At 41.4% G+C, this 21,854-nt stretch overlaps 1 protein-coding gene across 8 annotated transcripts in view; it reads right to left on the bottom strand.

The window, feature by feature from the left end:
- Positions 1 to 21,854, bottom strand: part of ptprk (protein tyrosine phosphatase receptor type K) — a 702,201-nt gene that overhangs the window by 33,094 nt on the left and 647,253 nt on the right. For 4 of the 8 annotated variants that reach the window (XM_085997159.1, XM_085997163.1, XM_085997161.1 and 1 more), the window contains 4 exons: positions 9,921 to 10,008; positions 8,084 to 8,160; positions 7,900 to 7,917; positions 4,297 to 4,333 (listed from right to left, as the gene is read on the bottom strand). In XM_085997159.1, the coding sequence (XP_085853285.1) occupies positions 4,297 to 4,333; positions 7,900 to 7,917; positions 8,084 to 8,160; positions 9,921 to 10,008 (220 nt within the window). The remainder of the gene's footprint in view (positions 1 to 4,296; positions 4,334 to 7,899; positions 7,918 to 8,083; positions 8,161 to 9,920; positions 10,009 to 21,854) is intronic. The other 4 variants (XM_085997160.1, XM_085997164.1, XM_085997167.1 and 1 more) reach the window with 1 other exon arrangement.

The raw sequence follows: 21,854 nt of genomic DNA, 5'->3' as shown, positions 1-21,854 counted from the left end.
TCTGATAAAGTATGCAATTTCCATTAATGTTTCTGTCTATTTTTAACATTCATTGGAAGCCAATATAAGCAGGATTTCAAAAGGAACACAATAGATTATATACTATAAAATTAGCTTTAAAGTGCTTTGCCCATGTTGCTTTATTAATTTCTAATACTATCTGGTAGGATCCCAAAACAGACTTATTGTTTGCCTTACTAATAAACTTTTAAAGTTTGGTAACAAACTGCTGTAGTTGATTGTAACTGACTTGACTGGATACAGTTCTCTTTTGTACTTGCATTGTCAATCTTGCATTGTACTATTTTTGCCAATCTGTAGTATCTATCGAATATTGATATGCACCAAATCGTAGAGTCATAGACATAGATTGACAAAAATAGTAACTGAAAACGTTAGTAGAGAAGGGTTCACTTTGATGCAATGGTAATTTTCAAATCAGCAAAGATTAAAAAATGCTTCAATACTTTTATTTATTTATTTATTATTATTTTTTTATAAAAGGGACAAGCTCAAAACAAACAAGGCAAAAATTAAGAAAATATAAATTTTAAGCCAAATTCAATAGTTTTTTTAAAAAAGGATTGTACATATGCTCCGTTTGCCTATTCTTTACATGTAGATTTCTACTTTGGAAGAGAGCTGTGGATGCTCAATCGTTGAGTATATTGAAGACAGAGGTCGATAAATTTTTGGGAACGAAGGGAATTAAGGGATATGGGGATAGTGCGGGAAGGTGGAGTTGAGGTAGAAGATCAGCCATGATTTTGCTGACTGGTGGAGCAGGCTCGAAGGGCCAATGGCTTACTCCAGCTCCTATTTCTTATGTTCTTATGGAAGCAATGCATAGAAAATTCTGCTACCTTTCCATTTTAGAATTCAGAGGTCTTCCTCTAGCCTCTCCTGGAGAGACATGAAGAATATTTTTGGCATACAGTAATAGGTTTCGTTTTTGTTAGAAAATGTGCATTTATTCAGTTGATAGTTCACACAAACCTAAAGCTGGACAGCTCAATATTTAGTCTAGTCAATAGGCACACCCTATCTAGTCTAGTCAAGTCAAATCAAATCAAATCAGTTACAGCAAACTGTTATCATTCCATAAAAAACTTGAGAAAGTTGACAGTAAGGCCAACCAAAAGTCTGTTTTGGGATACCATCTTACTAGATAGTATTCAGAACTGATAAAGCAACTTGGGCAAATTTTTCAGTTTGAGAATGCATGCTTGACACCACTCAGTGACAAGGAAAGGAGCAGTAGAGCATCTCATCAGAATTCAAGAACATCGGACCTGAAAAGTTTGCTGCTGCGTGATGTGCACAAAGTACTTAAAGCTGTTACATATGAACATAAGAATTAGGAGCAGGAGTAGGTCATACGGCCCCTCGAGCCTGCTCCAGCATTCAATAAGATCATGGCTGATCTTTGACCTCAACTCCACTTTCATGCCTGATTTCCTTATCCCTTGATTTCCCCAGAGTCCAACAATCTATCTATCTTGGCCTTGAATATACTCAACGACTCAGCATCTACAGCCCTCTGGGGTAGAGAATTCCAAAAATTCACAACCCTCTGAGTGAAGAAATTCCTCCTTATCTCAGTCTTATCCTGAGACTATGCCCCCTAGTTCTAGACTCTCCAGCCAGGGAAAACAATCTCTCAGCATCGACCCGGTCAATCCCCCATAGAATCTTATATGTTTCAATGAGATCACCTCTCGTTCCTCTAAACTCCAGATAGTACAGGCCCAATCAACTCAATCTCTCATCATAGGACAACCCTCTCATCCCAGGAATCAATCTAGTGAACCTTCGTTGCACTGCCTCGAAAGCAAGTATAACCTTCCTCAGATAAGGAGACCAAAACTGTGCACAGTACTCCAGGTGTAGTCTCACCAACACCCTGTACAATTGTAGTAAGACTTTCTTACTCTTGTACTCCAACCCCCTTGCAATAAAGGCCAACATCTCATTTGCCTTCTTAATTGCTCGCTGTACCTGCATGCTAACTCTGTGTTTCCTGTACAAGGACACCGAAGTCTCTCTGAACACCAACATTTAATAGTTTCCCACCATCTAAAAAAAAATTCAGTTTTTCTATTCTTCCTACCAAAGTGAATAATCTCACATTTCCCCACATTATACTCCATCTGCCACTTTATTGCCCTATGAAAGGAAATCCTGTTTAAACATTGCCTAGCATGGCATGTGTAAAGGTCATCACTTTTGATTGAGTAATTTCCTTTTATATTCATACAAAGTATCAAGTTCTTCGATGCAGTTAAAAAATTAATGCTCCGGTGACAGAGCAAAATGCAGACATTGTATTATAGAATGGACTGCTACCTCTGTCCCAATTTTATATCTCAACTTTGAAAGTTGCTCTCCTTAATTTCTGGCAGCTTATCATCAATTTTATTACAAACCTAAAAGCTATTCAAAACTAGCTCCCAGAACAATAGGGTAGTGTGCTAAACCACTGTGCCAACCAGCCCTTTTGTATCAGATTTCCCATTAATCTTAAATTTTCCTTTTCCACATTCCCCATTCAAGAGTATAAAAATTATTTGACAGTACTAATGCAAAGTTTTTCAGTGTATTTCAAATAGTACTCAGTTCGTCTGTTATAACAACATGCTCTGTTATAACAGAAGTGTTATACCATATTATGCACAACACATTATTCTGCTGCTGAAGTTATATTTAATATGGCCACAAAGTCTAATCTTAGTAAAAATATACATACCGAGGTCAATTAGAGGCTAATTATTTGTTATTGAGGTAAATTTATCAGTAGATCGGCAAATGCTTATAAATCTCTGGCTCCAATTATTGAGGAGAGGCCAGGTTATCAAGGACTTGCTAGAAGCAACTGGTTTTGAGACCTTATAAAAAATTCTACTTATTCGTTAGCAAATTCCCTAAATGTTCAATTGTGATTTGTTGCTGTTCTATGACTATCAGATGCAATTTTGACACTAGCATTTCATGTATGACACTTTCAAGAGCGATGAACACACTAAAAAGCAAGACTATATTTATATAAAGACTTTCTAGTATTAAGATAATCTTTTCAAGCAAACACAACCATCACTAACACTTTAACTCTACAAATAAGCTGCACTTTGAATCTCCCTTCCAAATGCAGCAAATGTGAACCTCATTAGTAATCAAAACATGCTGAATGAAGTACAATTCACAAACAGCTCCAGCTAAATACTTGGAAGATCAAAGCCAATGTCTTTGGCTCTTGCTGTAAACCCTGTACCCTTACAATTGACGCCATCCTCCACCCCAGTCACTGAGTCAGGCTGAACCAAACTATTCACAACCTCAGTGTCTTATTGGACCCCGAGATGAGCTCCAACCCCGGATCCTCTTCATCCAAAAGATAACCTGCTTCCACCTCCATTACATCACCTTCCACCACTCCTACTTCAGTCCATCTGCTGCTGAAAACCTCATCCATTCCTTTGTCACCTTCAAAGTCAACTATTCTAAATCTGGCAAGCCTCCCATTGTGCATCCTCTGTAAACTTCAGCTGATTCAAAACTCTGCTGCCCACATCTTATGCTGGACCAATTTCCTTTCACTCATCATTCCTGTCCTCGCTTCCCTACATTAGCTCCCAAGCCCCCAACGTTTCTAATTTAAAATTCCTCATATTTGCATTTAAAGCTCTTTGAGGCCATGTCCCTCTCAATCTCCAACCTCTTCAGGTGGTTATAGCCTTCCTAACTCTGTTCCTCTGGTCCCACCTCCTTTATATCCCTCCTTTCTTCACCCTACCACTGGCCCCACACTCTGAAATTCTGTCCCAAAACCCCTCTGCCTCTCCGTCTCCCTTTCCTTCTCTGACTCTCCTTACAACCCACCCCATTGACCAAGCCTTTGGTCAGCCCTCCTAGTCTTTCCTTTTTTGGCTTGGTACCCTTTTTTTCCTATACCTCTCTGAAATTTCATAGGTCATTTTTTAATGTTAAAGTTGCAATATAAATGCAAGCTGTTGTCCCTGTATTGTGCAAAAAATAAAAGCACGATAGATTATGGATGCACTGGACTTATGTCACTTTATATGTTTGTACTTTATTCAGGGCACTATTCCTCCTGGTCACAGTTTAAGTTTAGAATGTCAAGAGAAATGGATTTATGATAGTTTGTACAATATAACTTAGGACTACAATGCAGGTCACAGAAACAGCTTTAATTATGTTGAGAGATCTCACATAATGCAACTAATTTTGGAACCTCAAATGCACTTGAGTTACATCCATTATTTAATGCAAGATTCTTACCTTGTGTAGCTATATAATGACTTGGCCTGTGGTACCCCTATAAATGATAAAAGTTTCATAAATTTACACCATCTGGAAAGAGGATTGCTCTGGTCTCCACCAATCCTATTTGGAGAACTGGAAGACCTTCATTTACTATGTTAATATGTGCTAATCGTGGCTTTACTTCCCTACTCAAAAGCACCACTATGATAAAGGTCGACCAGCTGAATTGGATTTCAACAATTTTCACCAAACTGAATAAAGACCAATGCCAATTAAGAACTAGGATTTGAAACATCTATTCTAATTGATCAGGAACAGATTCACAATGAAATAATTATTTTGATTAAGTTTACAGGAAAAAGGATGGATTATAAATCAGTGTTGCAAGAAGATGGATACGACTTTACAATTATCATTTTTTGCTCGACTTTCCATAATGTGACAGGTTAGCAGCAGTTAAATGACCTTGCACAGTATGGTACTTATGAACATCTTTACAATAAACATAGGGCTTATAATGGACGACAGAAATGATAGATCGCACACATAAATGACATGATTATATTGAAATAGTCATATACATCACCATGTATGATGTTAACCCTTTTACCTCATTAAAGAAAAAACTAAGTGATTAAAATATATAAAAATAAATCTGGTGAAGGAAATGATGACTAACAAAATACTGTAACTAATGTGGATAAATAAAAGCACATGAGGTTGTTTGCAAATAATAAAACTGCAGTGAACTTTAATGGTGCGTTTATACGTCATGAAGCAGTTTTGGCTTTGCAGCAAAATTAAAGCTGTAGTATTAAAGCTGTAGTATTAATTCAGAGTCAGGCAGAAGAAGCAGTGTGAGACTCCCAGGAGGGCGAGTCTTCATCTGGGTTTAAAAAGTTCTCCTGGGGTCTCTTAGACATGTTTTAAACATACCGGGTTTCAGTTTAAATGGTTAAGAGTACACATGTTCTTGTCTACACGTTTGGAGTGTTTCAATTTTAACTGCTGGGAGACAAACTCTCTTCCAGGCAGCAGAATTGGAATTCTAGCCAGGCAGTGTAAATGGGTACTGTTTGGCTGAAACCCATACTGCAGCCATGATTTTCAGACCAGGAACTGCAGTATCAATGCAGCATCAACTTACTTTCTCTTTGAGACAGGGTGTGGAAGAGAAAGAGGGCGAGGTGAGAAAGGGTATGTTAAAAACCTATTGGAAACTATTTGATTTGATTCAAGCTCATGAAATTTAAATACTGTACAGCATAGATGTGAAATTTGTTTTAGGACATTATCAACCGTAGATACATTTTAACAAAAACAAATTTAAATTTGCAAGAAGATGGATACGACTTTGCAATTATCATTTTTTTTAAAAATATGTAGCATCTAAATCAGCCTGATCCAAAAATATATCGCTTATTTCAGTATTTCAAATACACCTCTATTTAGAGTGTCATGGTGACTCAAATTTCATGCAATGGCTCTGTTAAAACTATCCTATGCAGGAAGTAATTAAAATGGAGAACATGTATAAACCATTTTCATTAATACAATGGAGAAGTTCCAATTCCACAATGCATTAAAGCACTTAGGAATGCTCATTGAACATTTAACAACCAGAATAAAAGTATCCACATAAAATCTTTCACTTTTTATTAAATTGAAAAGCTAAGGTGAAAAGCAAGGTCTCTAATTCAAGTCACCTTGTGCTATGTGTAATGAAATCATTACCTATTTATAAAGAACATGTTTATAATTTTGGCACAAATAGTGCACAGACAAAAACTTGGCCATGGTTTTCAGCAATGTTACACTTGCGCACTATTTTAAATGTGTGCTTTGCATTAGCTTGAAATGTATGGCATTTGTTGAATGACAGTTCTCAGATCTGAAACGTGAGATTCTGTGTTTGATTTTCAATTCAGTATCTGGTGACAGGTTACTTACACAATTAATTAAAATCTAAGTGATTTCGCTTATTGAGATTATTATGTCCATGTTTACCACTGAATAAAATGTGCAGGTATAGCTTAAAACTTCTCTAATACTGAAAGGAACCAACAGGCTGATGAGATAGAAGTCTAGATTTAGGAGTAAATTGTACCCATATTGGAAAATCTAAGCTTAATTCCCTTTTTGAGTTTCATGGAAATCTATTAAAATGTTTTTTAATTATTGAGGTGACAGTTTCACATTCAATTATGGGATACTTAAAGAAACAAAAAGGAATTACATTGTAAGTTGAAAATATAGTGTTCATAGACAACAAATTGTCTTCCCCTTTCAAGAGAGGAAGAATTAGAAGTAAGCACTTAAAATTTTGTTCAGCTAAACTTCAATTTTAACATTTTCTAAAAATGTGACTTTAATCATGGAATTGAGTTGTTAGTACAAATCTTAGTGAAAGTTGTTTATTTAAACGACAAAATTCAGTGTTGCCACTTCATTAGCAAGTTATTCTTCAGTGGCTAGTGGAAAAGTTATGGTTCTAACATGAGTTAAGTCTTCACTTCTGTTCAACATTTTGTCCAGATAACAATTTTGATTTCATAATTAGTATGTACTACATTACGAGTGCAGTGGAGATTGAGGCATGTACAGGAATAAGTTGCAATGTTCTGTATTGACATTGCTTTGCTTTTCACCCACCCATGCTTTCTTGTGTACAAATGCATTACAGGGTACTGCTTTCAGCAATAGATAGAAAGCTTTTCTCACTAGAACACTTAATAGAACAGTATTTTAACTTGGTCTTTAGGGCAGTGTTATACAAAAAAACCACACATACATTAGTGTGCATCAGTATGCTTTCAAGAGCTAGCTGTATTTATATTACATTGCCTTGAAATGAACTAGACCCTCAGTCAAACACAGATTTCAATTTAGATTCATGATCAAAAGGACCATGAAACAGTACAATAATTTCATTTACACTGTAGTTGTCAAATTAACAAAATTGGTGATTTTTGAAATATCACCATAGACCTGAAAATATGCATCAGGCCACCTTGTACTGTTTTAAAGACATACAGCTATTAATTTCACCTAAAACATAGGCATTAGAACAAAGTTCTAAGCAGACCAGATAGCCATAGCAGATATACAACGATGACTAATTTACATGCATATGTTCACCTCTTCATTCTCTTCATAACATGTGCCTTTGGCCATAGTTCCTTAACAGTATCATTCAAGTTCAAACATTTTGCAACTTCAGCTCTTGTAATTTTAATAACTAAGACAGCTGCTGCTTAAAATGACAGTGCAGCCACTAGTACAGCAGTTACATGTAATGTACTTCAAAGTATATTTTTTCCCCCATTACAGGCTAATGCAGAATATAGACCAAATTTAGTTTAATTCAGCAAGAGTAATGTGTATTTTACACTATGGCCTTTTTTCCATCATACAATAATGCCAAGGAAATATGTTCTTGCTACTCATGAGGTTATGAGAGGCCAATGGAAAATCAAAAATGCATTTTTATGAAGAGAATCAAATGGGTTTGCTCAGCTATCTGCTGCAGGTGCTGCTTGTTTTAGTAACATGTTGGTATATTAAATGAATTGGTATTAAAATTTTAAAAAGATCTCGCTTTTTCAGTGTGATACTTACATCCCTGTACAGCCATATCTACAGCCCAAACCAAAGCCAGATGTGAAAGAAAGCACAACAGTGTCAGTGAGTGCCAGCAAATTTAATACATAAGGTGCAAATTTTAAGAGTTGCAATCTTTAGACACAGCACAGGAAAATAAATCAAATGCTAAAGGATTGTATTGCTGGAAAACGCAACTTACATCAATATAATTTGCATTAATGTAATCTGATGCTGAATCATCCTCTAGTGACTGTAAAATGACTCTGGAATGGTCATCTGTAAGAAAACACAATGCACACATTTTGAATTTATTCTCATTTAAGCTAGCAACATACAACACACCATGATCATGATTCAACTTTGTCAACTATAATAACTGCATTATTTTAACAAAGGGTGCATTACAGTGCATTTCCAAAACAAGAGCTATGGTTATACTGCCACTTGTTCAAAAACTGATTATTACAAGGAACAGATTTAAAAATCATTATGAAAGCAATTTTAGAAGTTTATCTGTGCAAGCTGATTTTTTTCCCAGGAACTTAACAAAATACAAACACTGAAGTGTATTATTAAAAAAAAAATCAACCCCAAAATATCTACAGGAAACATTCGATTTACCGGCACCTAAATAACTGGAAATCTCGGTTAACCGGCAAAATTCAGGAGTAGGTTTTACTTCATATTGACTTGCGTTCCTCCATCTGTTGCTGTGCAAGGGTGTGGCTGCAGCTATTGCTAAGCTACAGAGACGCTTGCAACTTGTGGCCATTGTTCTGAACTTGTTGCTAAGCAACAGGGTTTGTTGCTTTATACGGAGCTGTCAGCTCTCCGTATCTTTTACTATAGCGTTCAGTTATCCGGAATTTTTGATGAACCGGCACCACGGTGGTCCCGTCCGTGCCGGATAAAAAAAAAGTTTCCTGTATCTACATTTAGTGTCAAGGATTGTTTTAATGGATTGATATGTTTCTCTTCCCTGCGTGGCTACAACCAACCATATGACTGCTTGAAAACTGTAGATTTGCAGTGTTATACATGCTACAAGGAAAGAGCACTGCATACTGAACAACAGAAACTGGAAAATATTCTGTTGAATATTCTGTCCATGGTGAAAGCTTATTATATGTTTGAATTGTGGTTGATTATTAGTGAAAATTACATTCAACAACCCGAGAGGTAATTACAGTTTGTGTTACTACCAATTATAAAACATTCTAAAATGTTGCAGTACAACATTTTTCTCATTTGGCTCAGTGGTCGCACTCTCACCTGTCAGAAGGTCATAAGTTCAAGCCTCACTCAAATACCTTTACAAAAATCTTTGGAAGGGGGAATAGTGTTAAAGCTGTTGACAGGTGGCAAATGCTATATCCCTGTTCAGATAAGAGAAAGGGGATAAAACATGAAATTCTAGGAGTGATTCCACACTGCCATGCTTCCAATGGCAAGCTGCAGTCAAAGGAGCACAGGACAGTGACATAGCTCTAACACAGTATCCCTGATTCTCCAACCTATCCCCATTTTGAACACGGCTTCCTACTGGGAGCATAGGATCATGGACTCTCTTCTTATAAGCCAATTAGTCTTCTCAGTTGTGGGTAAAACTTTAGCGTCCATAACACAGGATGAAATGAGTGAACAATTAGAAAAACATGGAATAATTAGAGACAGTTGGCATGGATTTGTAATAGGCTGATCATGCTTGACCAATTTAATTACATTTTGTGAATATGGTGGAAGCTATAGATATGGATTTTCAAGGGGTGTTTGAAAGGTGGTACATAAAAGACTTGTTGCAAAAATTGAGGCACATGACACTGAAGAAAATGCAGCAAAATGAATAGAAGATAGTGAAGGGAAAGAAAGTGTGAAACTGAAATATTCAAAGGAGTATTGTAGGTCTGACATTTTTCCCTTCTATAGAATGATCTGAAGAAATTCAGATAATAAGTTAAATTCTCCTTATTGAGACAACTGAATTTCAGCAAAAATAATTTAAATTCTGGATAACAGCTGTTTACAGATCAACTCACAAGCTATAATATTTCCATAGCGATTCTTTGTTCTGTTTTGATCCTTCTTGGCAATGTCCCAGGAAGCAGACTGTCCTTCAAAGAAACTCTGCAAAATAACAGTTTTCGTTAACAGAATGATTCCTGCTTTTCATTTAAGGCAACAGATCCAAATTTTGTAAGCTCATCCAATTAACAATCTCTTGTCTATTGACTAAATTATGTCAATTATAATAACGACAAAGGGTGCAGTACAGTGCATTTCCAAAACAAGAGCACATCACAGCAAAGAGGAAACCAACAGAACAATGATGATCTGATTCCACAATACATTAAAACTGAAGGAGTGAAACTCCTGGCAGTTGGGGACTTAAGCATTATTCAGTATGCAGATAGCAGTATAACACAGATCTCAAAAAGTTTAGGTGCACAGCAGGACATTGGATGAATGCCCAATACTACAACTCAGCAAAGTGTACTGAAAATGCAGATTAAAAATTTTTTTTTCCAATATTTTCAGCAAACGTTTCTTAATTTATATCTTTCACCATCTGTTTTTGGTAGAGTGTGACAAAAATATGACAACTGTGACTCAAGTTGTGAAGACAAGAATTGTATGCATTACATTTTGATAGTGTTTGCATGCATGCCTTCAACAACAGTATGCGCACCCACTATGTCTTGCAATTACTTTTACAATTGCTGAAAAACTGAAGGAATTTGAGATTTGTCAATGCAATCACCGTGGACTTAAACACAAACTAGTCTCAGATCTGAATGCGCAGGTTAACTGTAACTAAGAGTTTATTTGTACATCCAAAAGGGGTACTTTAAGGGCTGCCCAAATAATTAAACATTATTAAATATCTTACATCTACATGTACTTCCTGTCTGCACAACTTGATTTCCTGTTGTCATACTTCATGTGTCAAATTCATCCATTATAAATTCTTATGTCCATATATATGTAATGGTCTTTTGTTTATATAAACTTGGCACTCTGGTTGTGCAGTCTCACCACTAGGTTCACCACAAATCATTCAAAATGCTTTCTGAAGTTTTTTTTTCATCCATCACATTTTTCCTCGGTAACTGAAATTTTTATTGGCCAAAATAGGGTTCAAATAAAATAAAAATTCCAAAATGCATCACATAGTTCACAATAACAGTTACATTTATCTACTGAATTAGTTTTCCCTGAATTGGCCCAGTGTTTTATTCCTCTCTCTCCCAGAAGATTACAATACTGCTGGTGGGTGGAATCATTCGGAGTCCTGATGCTTAATTACAACTATTGTATGAGAGAGGCTCGATGGACTAGCTGGTCTTTTCACGTCATTCATTTTCGTACATTCACTGAATTTTTGTGTGTGTCAATTTGTGTCCCATACAGTTTTTACTTGAAAGCCTCAGCCTCTCCTAAAAGCCTGGGCTGGACTTTATATTTTTGTCCAAAGTTATGATTCAGCTGAAATAAAAACAGAAAATGCTGGAAATACTCAGCAGATCAGGCAGCATCTATGGAGAGAGAAACAGAGTTAACATTTCAGGTCGATGACCTTCCATCAGGCCTGGAAAAAGTTAGTGATGTAACAGGTTTTAAGCAAGTGCAAAGGCAGGGAAAGGGGGAGGGGAGGAAAGAACAAAAGAGGTCTGTGATAGGATGGAAGGCAGGAGAGACGAAATGACAAAAGGTATGCCTGTACAAAGCAAAAGGAGATGGTAATGGACAAGTAAAAAACCAAAACATGGGTCTAGAAGAGGTGTAAATGCGAATAGGGGAATCTTCAACAGCTGCCATCTGAAAAAATGGGGGCAAAGGTTATGTTCTGAAATTGTTGAACTCGATGTTGAGTCCAGAAGGCTGTAAAGTGCCAAACTGAAAGATGAGTTCCTGTTCCTCGAGCTTACATTGAGCTTCGTTGGAACAGTGCAAGAGGCCTAGAACGGAGAGGGCAGAGTGGGAGTGGAGCGAAGAATTAAAGTCACAGGTGGCCGGAAGCTCAGGGTCATGCGCGTGCGAACTTAACGGAAGTGTTCCGCAAAGCGGTCACCCAATCTGCGTTTGGTCTCCCCAATGTAGAGGAAACTGCACCGTGAGCAGTGGATACAGTATACTATGGGGCCCTGGACAATGGGAAGGGAGGAGGTAAAAGGACAGGTGTTGCATCTCTTGTGCTTGCATGAGAAGGTACCGTGGGAAGGGGAGGGGGCGTTGGGGGTGGACCAGGGTGTCACGGAGGGAATGGTACCGTCGAATGCTGAAAGAGGAGGGGAGGGAAAGATGAGTTTAGTGATGGGATCACGCTGGAGGTGGTGGAAATGGCGGAGAATGATCTGTTGAACGTGGAGGCTGGTGGGACGGAACGAGAGGACAAGGGGAACCCTATCGTGGTTCTGGGAGGGAGGGGAAGGGGTGAGAGCAGAAGTGCGGGAAATGGAATGGACACGGTCGAGGGCCCCGTCAACCACGGTACAGGGAAATGCTCGGTTGAGGAAAAAGGAGGACATATCGGAAGCACTAGTATGGAAGGTGGCATCGTCAGAACAGATGCGACGGAGAAACTGGGAGAATGGAATAGAGTCCTTACAGGAAGCTGGGAGGAAGTGTAGTTAATGTAGCTGTGGGAGTCAGTGGGCTTACAGTGGATGTTGGTCGATAACCTATCCCCAGAAATGGAGACAGAGAAGTCAAGGAAGGGAAGGGAAGGGAAGGGAAGAGTCGGAGATGGACCATACTAAATTGATTGAATTTTTTGATGAGGTAACAGAGGGGGTCGATGAGGGCAATGTGGTGTACATGGACTTCCAAAAGGCATTTGATAAAGTGCCACATAATAGGCTTGCCAGCAAAGTTGAAACCCATGGAATAAAAGGGACAGTGGCAGCATGGATACGAAATTGGCTAAGTGACAGGAAATAGAGAGTAGTGGGGAACGGTTGTTTTTCGGACTGGAGGAAGGTACAGAGTGGTGTTTCCCCAGGGGTCAGTGCTAGGACCACTGCTTTTCTTGATATATATTAATAACTTGGATTTGGGTGTAAGCTTCAAAATTTGCAGATGACACAAAACTTGGAAGTATAGTTGTTGCGTCCGTGTATAATAAGACACAGACTGCGGAGAACGGTACAACAGGTGTTTACTCAACGTGGCTCACGCTGCAACTGATCTGTACAGATTACTACTCAGTGTTATATACAGGTGTGGTCACTGCCGGTACTGCAGTATACATGAGCTGTAAAACTTGGTTCCCCCCCTAAAAAGGTACATACATTACAATTCCTCCCCTTTTAGATTAACAGTACCATAACACTCATTTAACAATTAAATATCAAACTAATTACAATTAACACTTTTAACATGCAACATTAGCTGAAAATAGTCTATTTATATATTCAGTCTTTGGGGAGGCTTCCTGATCCTTTCTGGATAGCGCCTTTCCCGAGTGTCTTCCTCTTGGTGCGGAGGCAATTCTGGCCCCCTGTCGTCAGTTGGTTCATCAGCTTCCGATGCTGTTTCTGGGGTAGATGCGACCTGTACGTCGGGTTCATCACCAGGTACGTATGGGCGAGGCATGGGGTTGACTTGTTCCTGTGGCTCTAGGATCTGGTCAGCATGGCGTCTCAAGATGCTCTCCCCAACGTCCACTGTGTACATTAGTGGGCCCTGCCATGTGCATATCGTTCCTGGCTGCCATTTTTCTATTCGGTCGTCGCGGGCCAAGACTGGTTGCCCTACATTGAAGCTCCTTGTTGGCTTCTCATGGATGTGCTGGAATTGCTTACTCTCAACATCTCTTCGTACGTTTGGTCTGAGCAAATCCAGGTGAGATCTTAACCTTCGGTTAAAGAACATCATGGCTGGGGCCTGGTTGGTGACTGCATGTGTCGCATTCCGGTAGGCGAACAGGAAATTGTCCTTGTGCTGCAGCGGAATGTTGTCATTGTACATAGCCTTTACTGCCTTCTTAAAGGTTTGTACAAACCTCTCAGCCAATCCATTTGTGGCTGGATGATACGGGGCGGATGTGTAATGCCTTACCCCATTCTTTTTCAAGAACTTCCAGAACTCTTCGGACACAAACTGTGGTCCGTTGTCGGAGCAAATCTGTTCTGGCAAGCCATTCCTGGCAAAAATGGTCCGTAGGACTGCAATAGTTTTCTCCGTGGTGGTGGAGGACATTTTGATGACCTCAGGCCATTTCGAGTGCGCATCCACGGCTATTAAGAACATTGAGTCCATGAATGGATCAGCAAAACCAATATGCACCCGTTGCCATGGAGATGAGGGCCACTCCCATGGGTGCAGAGGGGCCTGTGGTGGTGCATTTTGGACTTTCTGGCATCCTGAGCAGCTCTTGGTCAGGTCCTCGATTTGTTTATCGATTCCCGGCCACCACACATAAGCCCTGGCTAGGCTTTTCATTTTTACCCCTCCCAGATGACCCTCATGAAGCTCATTGAGCACTCTATCCCTTAACTTGGGTGGAATTACCACTCGGGATCCACACATCAAGGTCCCCCGGCACACTGACAGCTGTTCTCTCCTTGTCGAGAATGCTGGCAACAGTGAGTCGCCATGTGCTGGCCAATCCTTCACCATCAAATCATATACCCGAGACAGTGTCGGGTCATTTCGGGTTTCCTTTTCGATACAAGCGTTAGTTACCGGTAGGTATTCAACTATAGTCGAATGGAATATTTCGACAGGATCCACTGCTGGTGCTTCCTCCGCAGTAGGCAGTGGCAGGCGTGATAGCCCATCAGTATTTCCATGCTGTTTCGTGCCCTTATATTCAATCTCATAGTGGTGCGCCCCTAGAAAAAGTGACCATCTTTGTAGTCGTTGCGCAGTCATCACCGGAACGCCCTTCTTCGGATTAAAAATGGAGACAAGAGGCTTTTCACTCCCCACACTAGGCTGAGGGCCTCCCTGTCAATCTGGGCGTAGTTACGCTCGGCTGAGGTTAGTGATCGTGACACAAAGGCTATTGACCTCTCTGAGCCGTCCGAGAATTTGTGCGACAGCACCGCTCCAATGCCGTAGGGTGACGCATCATATGCCAACTGAATTGGTAATGCTGGGTTGTAATGGGCCAATACCTCTTTCGATGTGATTAGTGTTTTGCTCTTCTGGAAAGCTCATCTACATTCGTCACTCCACTTCCATGGCACCCCAGTTTGCAGTAGGGTGTTCAGTGGGTGTAGTATTGTAGACAAATTTGGCAAGAACTTATGGTAGTAGTTTACCAGCCCGAGGAACGACCTCAGTTGTGACACATTTTCCGGTGCTGGAGCCTTGACTACTGCCTCAATCTTCTCTGGGGACTTATGTAACCCCTCTTTATCGATAACATGGCCACAATACGAGATCTGTTTTCTAAAAAACTCGCATTTGGGGCGGTTAGCTCGGAGCCCATATTCCTGCAATCTAGTGAGCACCTGCTTCAGGTTGGCAAGGTGATCACTGTCATTTTTGCCCGTGACCAGGATGTCATCCAAATAACACTGGGTCCCTGGGATCCCTTGCAGGACTTGTTCCATTGCCCTCTGCCAAATAGCCGGAGCTGATGCTACCCCGAATACCAGACGGTTGTATTGGTAGAGACCTTTATGGGTGTTCATTGTGAGGTATTTTTTTGATGCTTCTTCTACCTCCATTTGCAGATACGCCTGGGCCAGATCAATCTTAGTGAAGCGTTTCCCTCCAGATAGCGAGGCGAAAATATCTTCAATCCGCGGAAGTGGATATTGTACGGTGTGAAGGACCGGGTTCACTGTTACCTTAAAGACCCCACAGATGCGAACCTTCCTTGGTTCCCCAGGCGTGCTGCTCAACGACTTTTTCATCACAGGGACGATGGGTGTAGCCCACTCGCTCCAGTCTACCTTGGACAGTACACCTGAACGTTCCAGACTCTCCAGCTCTGCTTCGATGGTTGGGCGGATCGCGTAAGGTACCGGTCTGGCCGTAAAAAATTTTGGGCTTGCGTTTTCTTCAATTTTAATCGTCGCTGTCATGCCTTTTAGTGTTCCGAGTCCTTGCTGGAACACTTCTTTCGCGTCAGTTAGGATCTTTGACAGTCGCCCAGGTGTGACGTCGTCATCCTTTTTGTCAGCCACAGTCAGTGCCTGTATGGAATGCCAATCCAGTTGTATTTTCCGGATCCATTCACGTCCCAGTAATGGTGGTCCTCCATCTTGCAATACATACAGGTCTAGTTTTGGTGTTTCCTTACCGTTATATATAACGGTCACCCTTATTTTTCCTTTGGGGTAGACTTTTTGCCCCGTGTACGTCTTCAAAATAATTTTTGTGTCTCTCAAGGGTATGTGTGAGAATAGCCGCTCGTAGTCCCGTCGGTTTATGACTGTTAGGGCTGATCCTGTGTCCAATTTCATCTTTACCTGGACTCCTGCTATCTTGAGAGTGACCCCAAATGGTTCAGTGATCCTCCATTGTGATCACATTATGTAGTTTCAGACAACTCAGTTCCCTGCTTTCGGAGTCGTTATCACTCTTTTGTTCATCTGAACTATTCTCCGTTATCTTATGTACCTTCTTGTACTTTCCTTTGGTCGGTTTCTTATTGCTGGTTTTCTTTCCCGACCTGCAGACTCGTGCTATGTGTCCTACTTTTCCACACTGTCTGCACACTTTGTCTTTGAACCAGCAATCATTCTGGTCGTGTGTTGTTCTGCCGCAGCGATAGCACTTCTCTGTTCCATATGACATTTCGTTTGTGCCATATTCTTGCGGTCTCTGTTGTATCTCTGCAGCACCCTGTGCTGCTGCTTCATATGATGCCGCAATGCTGAAAGCCTTTTCCAGCGTAAGGTCCTTTTCAGATAAAAGCCATTTCTGGGTTCCTTCACTTTGAAGCCCACACACAAACTTGTCCCTTAAGGTATCTGCCAGTCCTGCTCCAAACTGGCAGCGTTTCGATAGTTTGCGCAGTTCTGTTAAATAATCAGCATTGCTTTCATCCTTATGCTGGTTCCGTTTGTGAAACTTGAATCTTTCTGCTATCAGCAGCGGTGTGGGGTTTAAATGTTCCTTTAGTATCGTTACTATGTCTTCAAAACTCTTTTTCATTGGCTTCGTTCGGGTTACTAGATTTCGTAATAAACCATACATCTTTGCACCCATTAAATTTAACAATACCGACGCTTTCTTGTCATCTGACACTTCATTTGCCTTGCAGTACACCTCTATTCGTTCGACATATCTAGTCCAATCTTCGACTTCATTGTCAAATGCGGTGATACTGCCACTCTTCGGCATTTTGGGTGTGGTTTAAAATGGCGTCTCCCGCGCTTTCCTTCCTCCCCCGCTGCTGCCGATGCTGCTCCCGGCGGTTCTCGTGGCTATGGCGGCGCCCTGTAGGTTTCGCGCGCTTCTCCTGCGCTGCTGCCAACGCCGCTCTCGGTGGTCCTCGTGGCAATGGCGGCGCCTCGCGGGTTTCTGCGCGTCTCTCTCTCTCTCTCTCCCTCTCTCCAACGCTGCTCGGCCCCTGAACACCGGCTGCGCCCTGTGCGCTCTGCCCTCTCTCTCTCTCCCCCCCCCCGTCGACGCTGCTCGGCCCTTTGCTGTGCCGCTCGGTCGGGCTCTAGCCTGCCGCTGTCTGGGAAGGGTCTGTGCACTACCTGTTGCCAGCCCGTTTCGCTGGACCACCTCGACTGGAAAGCCAAGCCTGGCTCTCGACAGCCTCCCCCGCAATTCTCGAGTCTCTGCTGGATGACTGGGCGGTTGCCCGTGGTCGACGCCCGAGTCTCTGGCCTTGACCTCCAATCCACTGATCTCCAGGAACGAATCCCCGGGAGGTGATGCAGAGTTGCAGGTAGGTTCGAACCTGCCTCGTCGCCAATGTTGCGTCCATGTATAATAAGACACAGACTGCGGAGAACGGTACAACAGGTGTTTACTCAACGTGGCTCACGCTGCAACTGATCTGTACAGATTACTGCTCAGTGTTAGGTACAGGTGTGGTCACTGCCGGTACTGCAGTATACATGAGCTGTAAAACATAGTTCCCCCCCTTAAAGGTATATACATTACAATAGTGAACAGTGAGGAGGATAGGGATAGACTCCAAGAGGACATCGGCAGGCTGGTGGAATTGGCAGACACCTGGCAGATGAAATTTAACACAGGAAAGTGCAAAATGATACATTTTGGTAGGAAGAACGAGGAGAGGCAATATAAACTAAAGGGTACAATTCTAAAGGGGGTGAAAGAACAGAGAGACCTGGGGGTAAATGTGCACAAATTGAAGGTGACAGGGCAGGTTGAGAAGCTGGTTAAAAAAGCATATGGGAACCTGGGCTTCATAAATAGAGGCATAAAGTACAAAAGCAAGGAAGTTATGATGAACCTTTATAAAACACTGGTTCGGCCTCAACTGGAATACTGTGTCCAATTCCGGGCACCGCACTTTAGGAAGGATGTGAAGACCTTAGAGAGGGTGCAGAAAAGATTTATGAGAATGGTTCCAAGGATGAGGGACTTCAGTTATGTTGATAGACTAGAGAAGCTGGGGTTGTTCTCCTTAGAGCAGAGAAGGTTGAGAGGAGATCTGATGGGGGTGTTCAAAATCATGCGGGGTCTAGACAGAGTAGATAGAGAGAAACTGGTCCCATTGGCAGAAGGGTCGATAACCAGAGGACATAGATTTAAGGTGATTGGCAAAAGAACCAAGGGCGACATGAGGAAAAACCTTTTTACGCAGCAAGTGGTTAGGATCTGAAATGCTCTGCCTGAAAGGTGGAGGCAGATTCAATCATGGATTTCAAAAGGGAACTAGTTAAGTACCTGAAGGAAAAAGATTTGCAGGGCTATGGGGAAAGGGCAGGGGAGTGGGACTAGATGAAGTGCTCTTGCAGAGAGCCAGCACAGGCTCGATGGGCCCAATGGCCTCCTTCTGTGCTGTAACCATTTTATGATTCTATGTGAAATGAGGGAAGGGTAGAAATTGGAAGCAAAGTGAATGGCCCGGATTTTGCGGTCGGTATGGTGGCGAACTCAGATATTCTGCAAATACTGGCCCGGATTAGAGTTTTAATGATGTTGAACATTATCAAAAAATTAAATTTTTAAATGAGGTTGGTGGAATGAAGCTAATTACAAATTAAATTCCAATTGTGTAAATTGTAATTAAATCTGATATCACAATTCCATTAAATCTCAATACAGGATTTCCTTCAGAAATTATTAAAATTAAATTCTGCATTGTGATTGGGGGACCAGGCCCACATGATCCCAGGTACGCTTCCGCACTTCCTGTGTTCTTGGGATCCGTGGACCATTACGCTGCTCTCCGCTTCACATCTTCAGAGCGCAAGTTTTTGTAGCCTCACCGCCATCAGGTAGGTGCTAAATTCTCTTGCGGGTCGGAGGCGTACTCCGGAGGTATGCCTCCGACCACAATTTTTGGCCCAGTGAAATTTTCCTGTTCAGGACAAGAGCAGGAAACGGCACCGATACACTCATCAATGTACCGGAAAAAGAAGTGAGGGAGGGGACATGAGCAAAGAATGTTCCACATATCCCACGAAAAGGCAGGCATAGCTAGTACCCATGTAGGTTGCCATAGCAACAGCTTTTATAGTGAGTGGAGTCAAAAGAACATAAGAACATAAGAGCAGGAGTAGGCCATAAGGCCCCTTGAGCCTGCTCTGCCATTCAATAAGATCATGGCTGATCAACTCCACTTTCCTGCCCGATCTCCATATCCCTTGATTCCCCTAGAGTCCAAAAATCTATCTATCTCAGCCTTGAATATACTCAAAGACTCAGCATTCACAGCCATCTGGGGCAGAGAATTCCAAACATTCACAACCCTCAGTGAAGAAATTCCTCCTTATCTCAGTCTTAAAAGGCCTACTCCTTATCCTGAGACTATGCCCCCTAGTTCTAGACACTCCAGCCAGGGGAAACAACGTCTCAGCATCTACCCTGTCAATCCCCTTCAGAATCTTGTATGTTTCAATGAGATCACCTCTCATTCTTCTAAACTCCAGAGAGTATAGGCCCATTCTACACAATCTCTCACCATAGGACAGCCCTCTCATCCCAGGTATCAATCTAGTGAACCTTCGTTGCACCGCCTCCAAGGCAAGTATATCCTTCCTTAGATAAGGAGACCAAAACTGTGCACAGTACTCCATGTGTGGTCTCACCAAGGCCCTGTACAATTGTAGCAAGACTTCCTTACTCTTATACGCCAACCCCCTTGCAATAAAGGCCAGCATGCCATTTGCCTTCCTTATTGCTTGCTGTACCTGCATGCTAGCTTTGTGTTTCTTGCACGAGGACACCCAAATCTCTCTCAACACCAATATTTGAAAGTTTCTCACCATTTAAAAAATATTCTGTTTTTCTATTCTTCCTATGAAAGTGAATAACCTCATTTCCCTACATTATACTCCATCTGCCACCTTACTGCCCACTCACTTAGTCTATCTATATCCCTTTGCAGACTCTGTGTTCTCCTCACAGCTTACTGTCCCACCAAGCTTTGTACCATCAGCAAACTTGGATACATTACACTCGGTCCCTTCATCTAGGTCATTAATATAGATTGTAAATAACTGAGGCCCCAACACTGATCCTTGTGGCACCCCACTAGTTACAGCCTACCAACCTGAAAAAGATCCGTTTATCCCTACTCTGTTTTCTGTCCGTTAACCAGTCCTCTATCCATGCTACTATATTACCCCCAACCCCATAGGCCCTAATCTTGTGCAATAACCTTTTATGTGGCACCTTATCGAATGCCTTTTGGAGTAATTGTTCAATGTGAGAACAGGTTCAGTCAGGCGGAAGAGGGTGGTGGTGGATGGGAACTGGTTGGGCCTCTGTTCAAGGAAGAAGCGGAGCACACTCAGGCCGTCCTGGTGGGGGATGGAGGTGTAGAGGGACTGGACGTCCATGGTGAAAAGGATCCGGTTAGGGCTGAATTCAGCTGAATTTGTATTGTGCGGTCTGAGTACATATTTGACTTCCCAGTATGCATCAGTCCTGTTCAGTAAGTTTCCAGCAGCTTTTGCTCAAAGCTTTTTCAAAATTATTTGAAGAAAATCTTTTATTTAGGTGAAATTTGCATTTTTCTTTTACATAAAATGATAATGTTCTGATTATATACCTGTTGTAGCCTTAGATTTGTGTTCTATAAACTTTGGGATCAGAGAGGGGGCTGTAATGTTGCTTCAATTAAAAAAAAACACTTGTTGAATCTTGAAACCAACTGTTTACCTCACCTATGTCTTCTTGAAAAGTTAGAGAAGGTCAATGATTTGCACTTCGTCAGCCTTGGCTCAGTAATAACACCCTTACCTCTGAGTCAGAAGATTGTGGGTTCAAGTCCCACTCCAGAGACTTGAGCACATAGTCTAGGCTGGCATTTCAGTGTAGTACTGAGGGAGTGCTGCACTTAGACATGCCGTCTTTCGAATGAGATGTTAAACCAAGTCTCCATCTGCCCTCTCAGGTGGACATAAAAGATCCCACAGCACTATTGGAAGAGCAGCAGGGGAGTTCTCCCCAGTGTCCTGGCCGTTAGTTATCCCTCATCATTAAAACACATTATCTGGTAATTATCTCATTGCTGTTTGTGAGACGTTACTGTGCACAATTTGGCTGTCGCATTTCCTACATTACAACAGTAACTACAGTTCAAAAGAACTTCACTGGCTGTAAGGGGCTTTGGGACATCCTGAGGTCATCAATGGTGCTACATAAATGCAAGGCTTCTTTTATTATATCATTTTATATGTATATACCAGTCGATCTTCCGTGGCAGGCACATGGATTTAAGACAAACTGTGGCTTTCAGATGAAAGAGGGAGTTTTAATTGGACCAGGGTGTATAGGCATAATTCAGTTTTAAAGTCAGATTCTTGCCATGTTTTGAAAGCAACCCCATCATTAATTTTAGATTGCCCTACTAGCTGATA

The sequence above is a fragment of the Somniosus microcephalus genome, chromosome 9 (assembly GCF_052327205.1).
Source record: "Somniosus microcephalus isolate GS21.2 chromosome 9, FLI_Smic_1.0, whole genome shotgun sequence".
NCBI classification, from domain to species: Eukaryota; Metazoa; Chordata; class Chondrichthyes; order Squaliformes; family Somniosidae; genus Somniosus; species Somniosus microcephalus.
The sequence above is the reverse complement of the archived record's forward strand: the minus strand, read 5'-3'. Positions and strand labels throughout refer to the sequence as shown.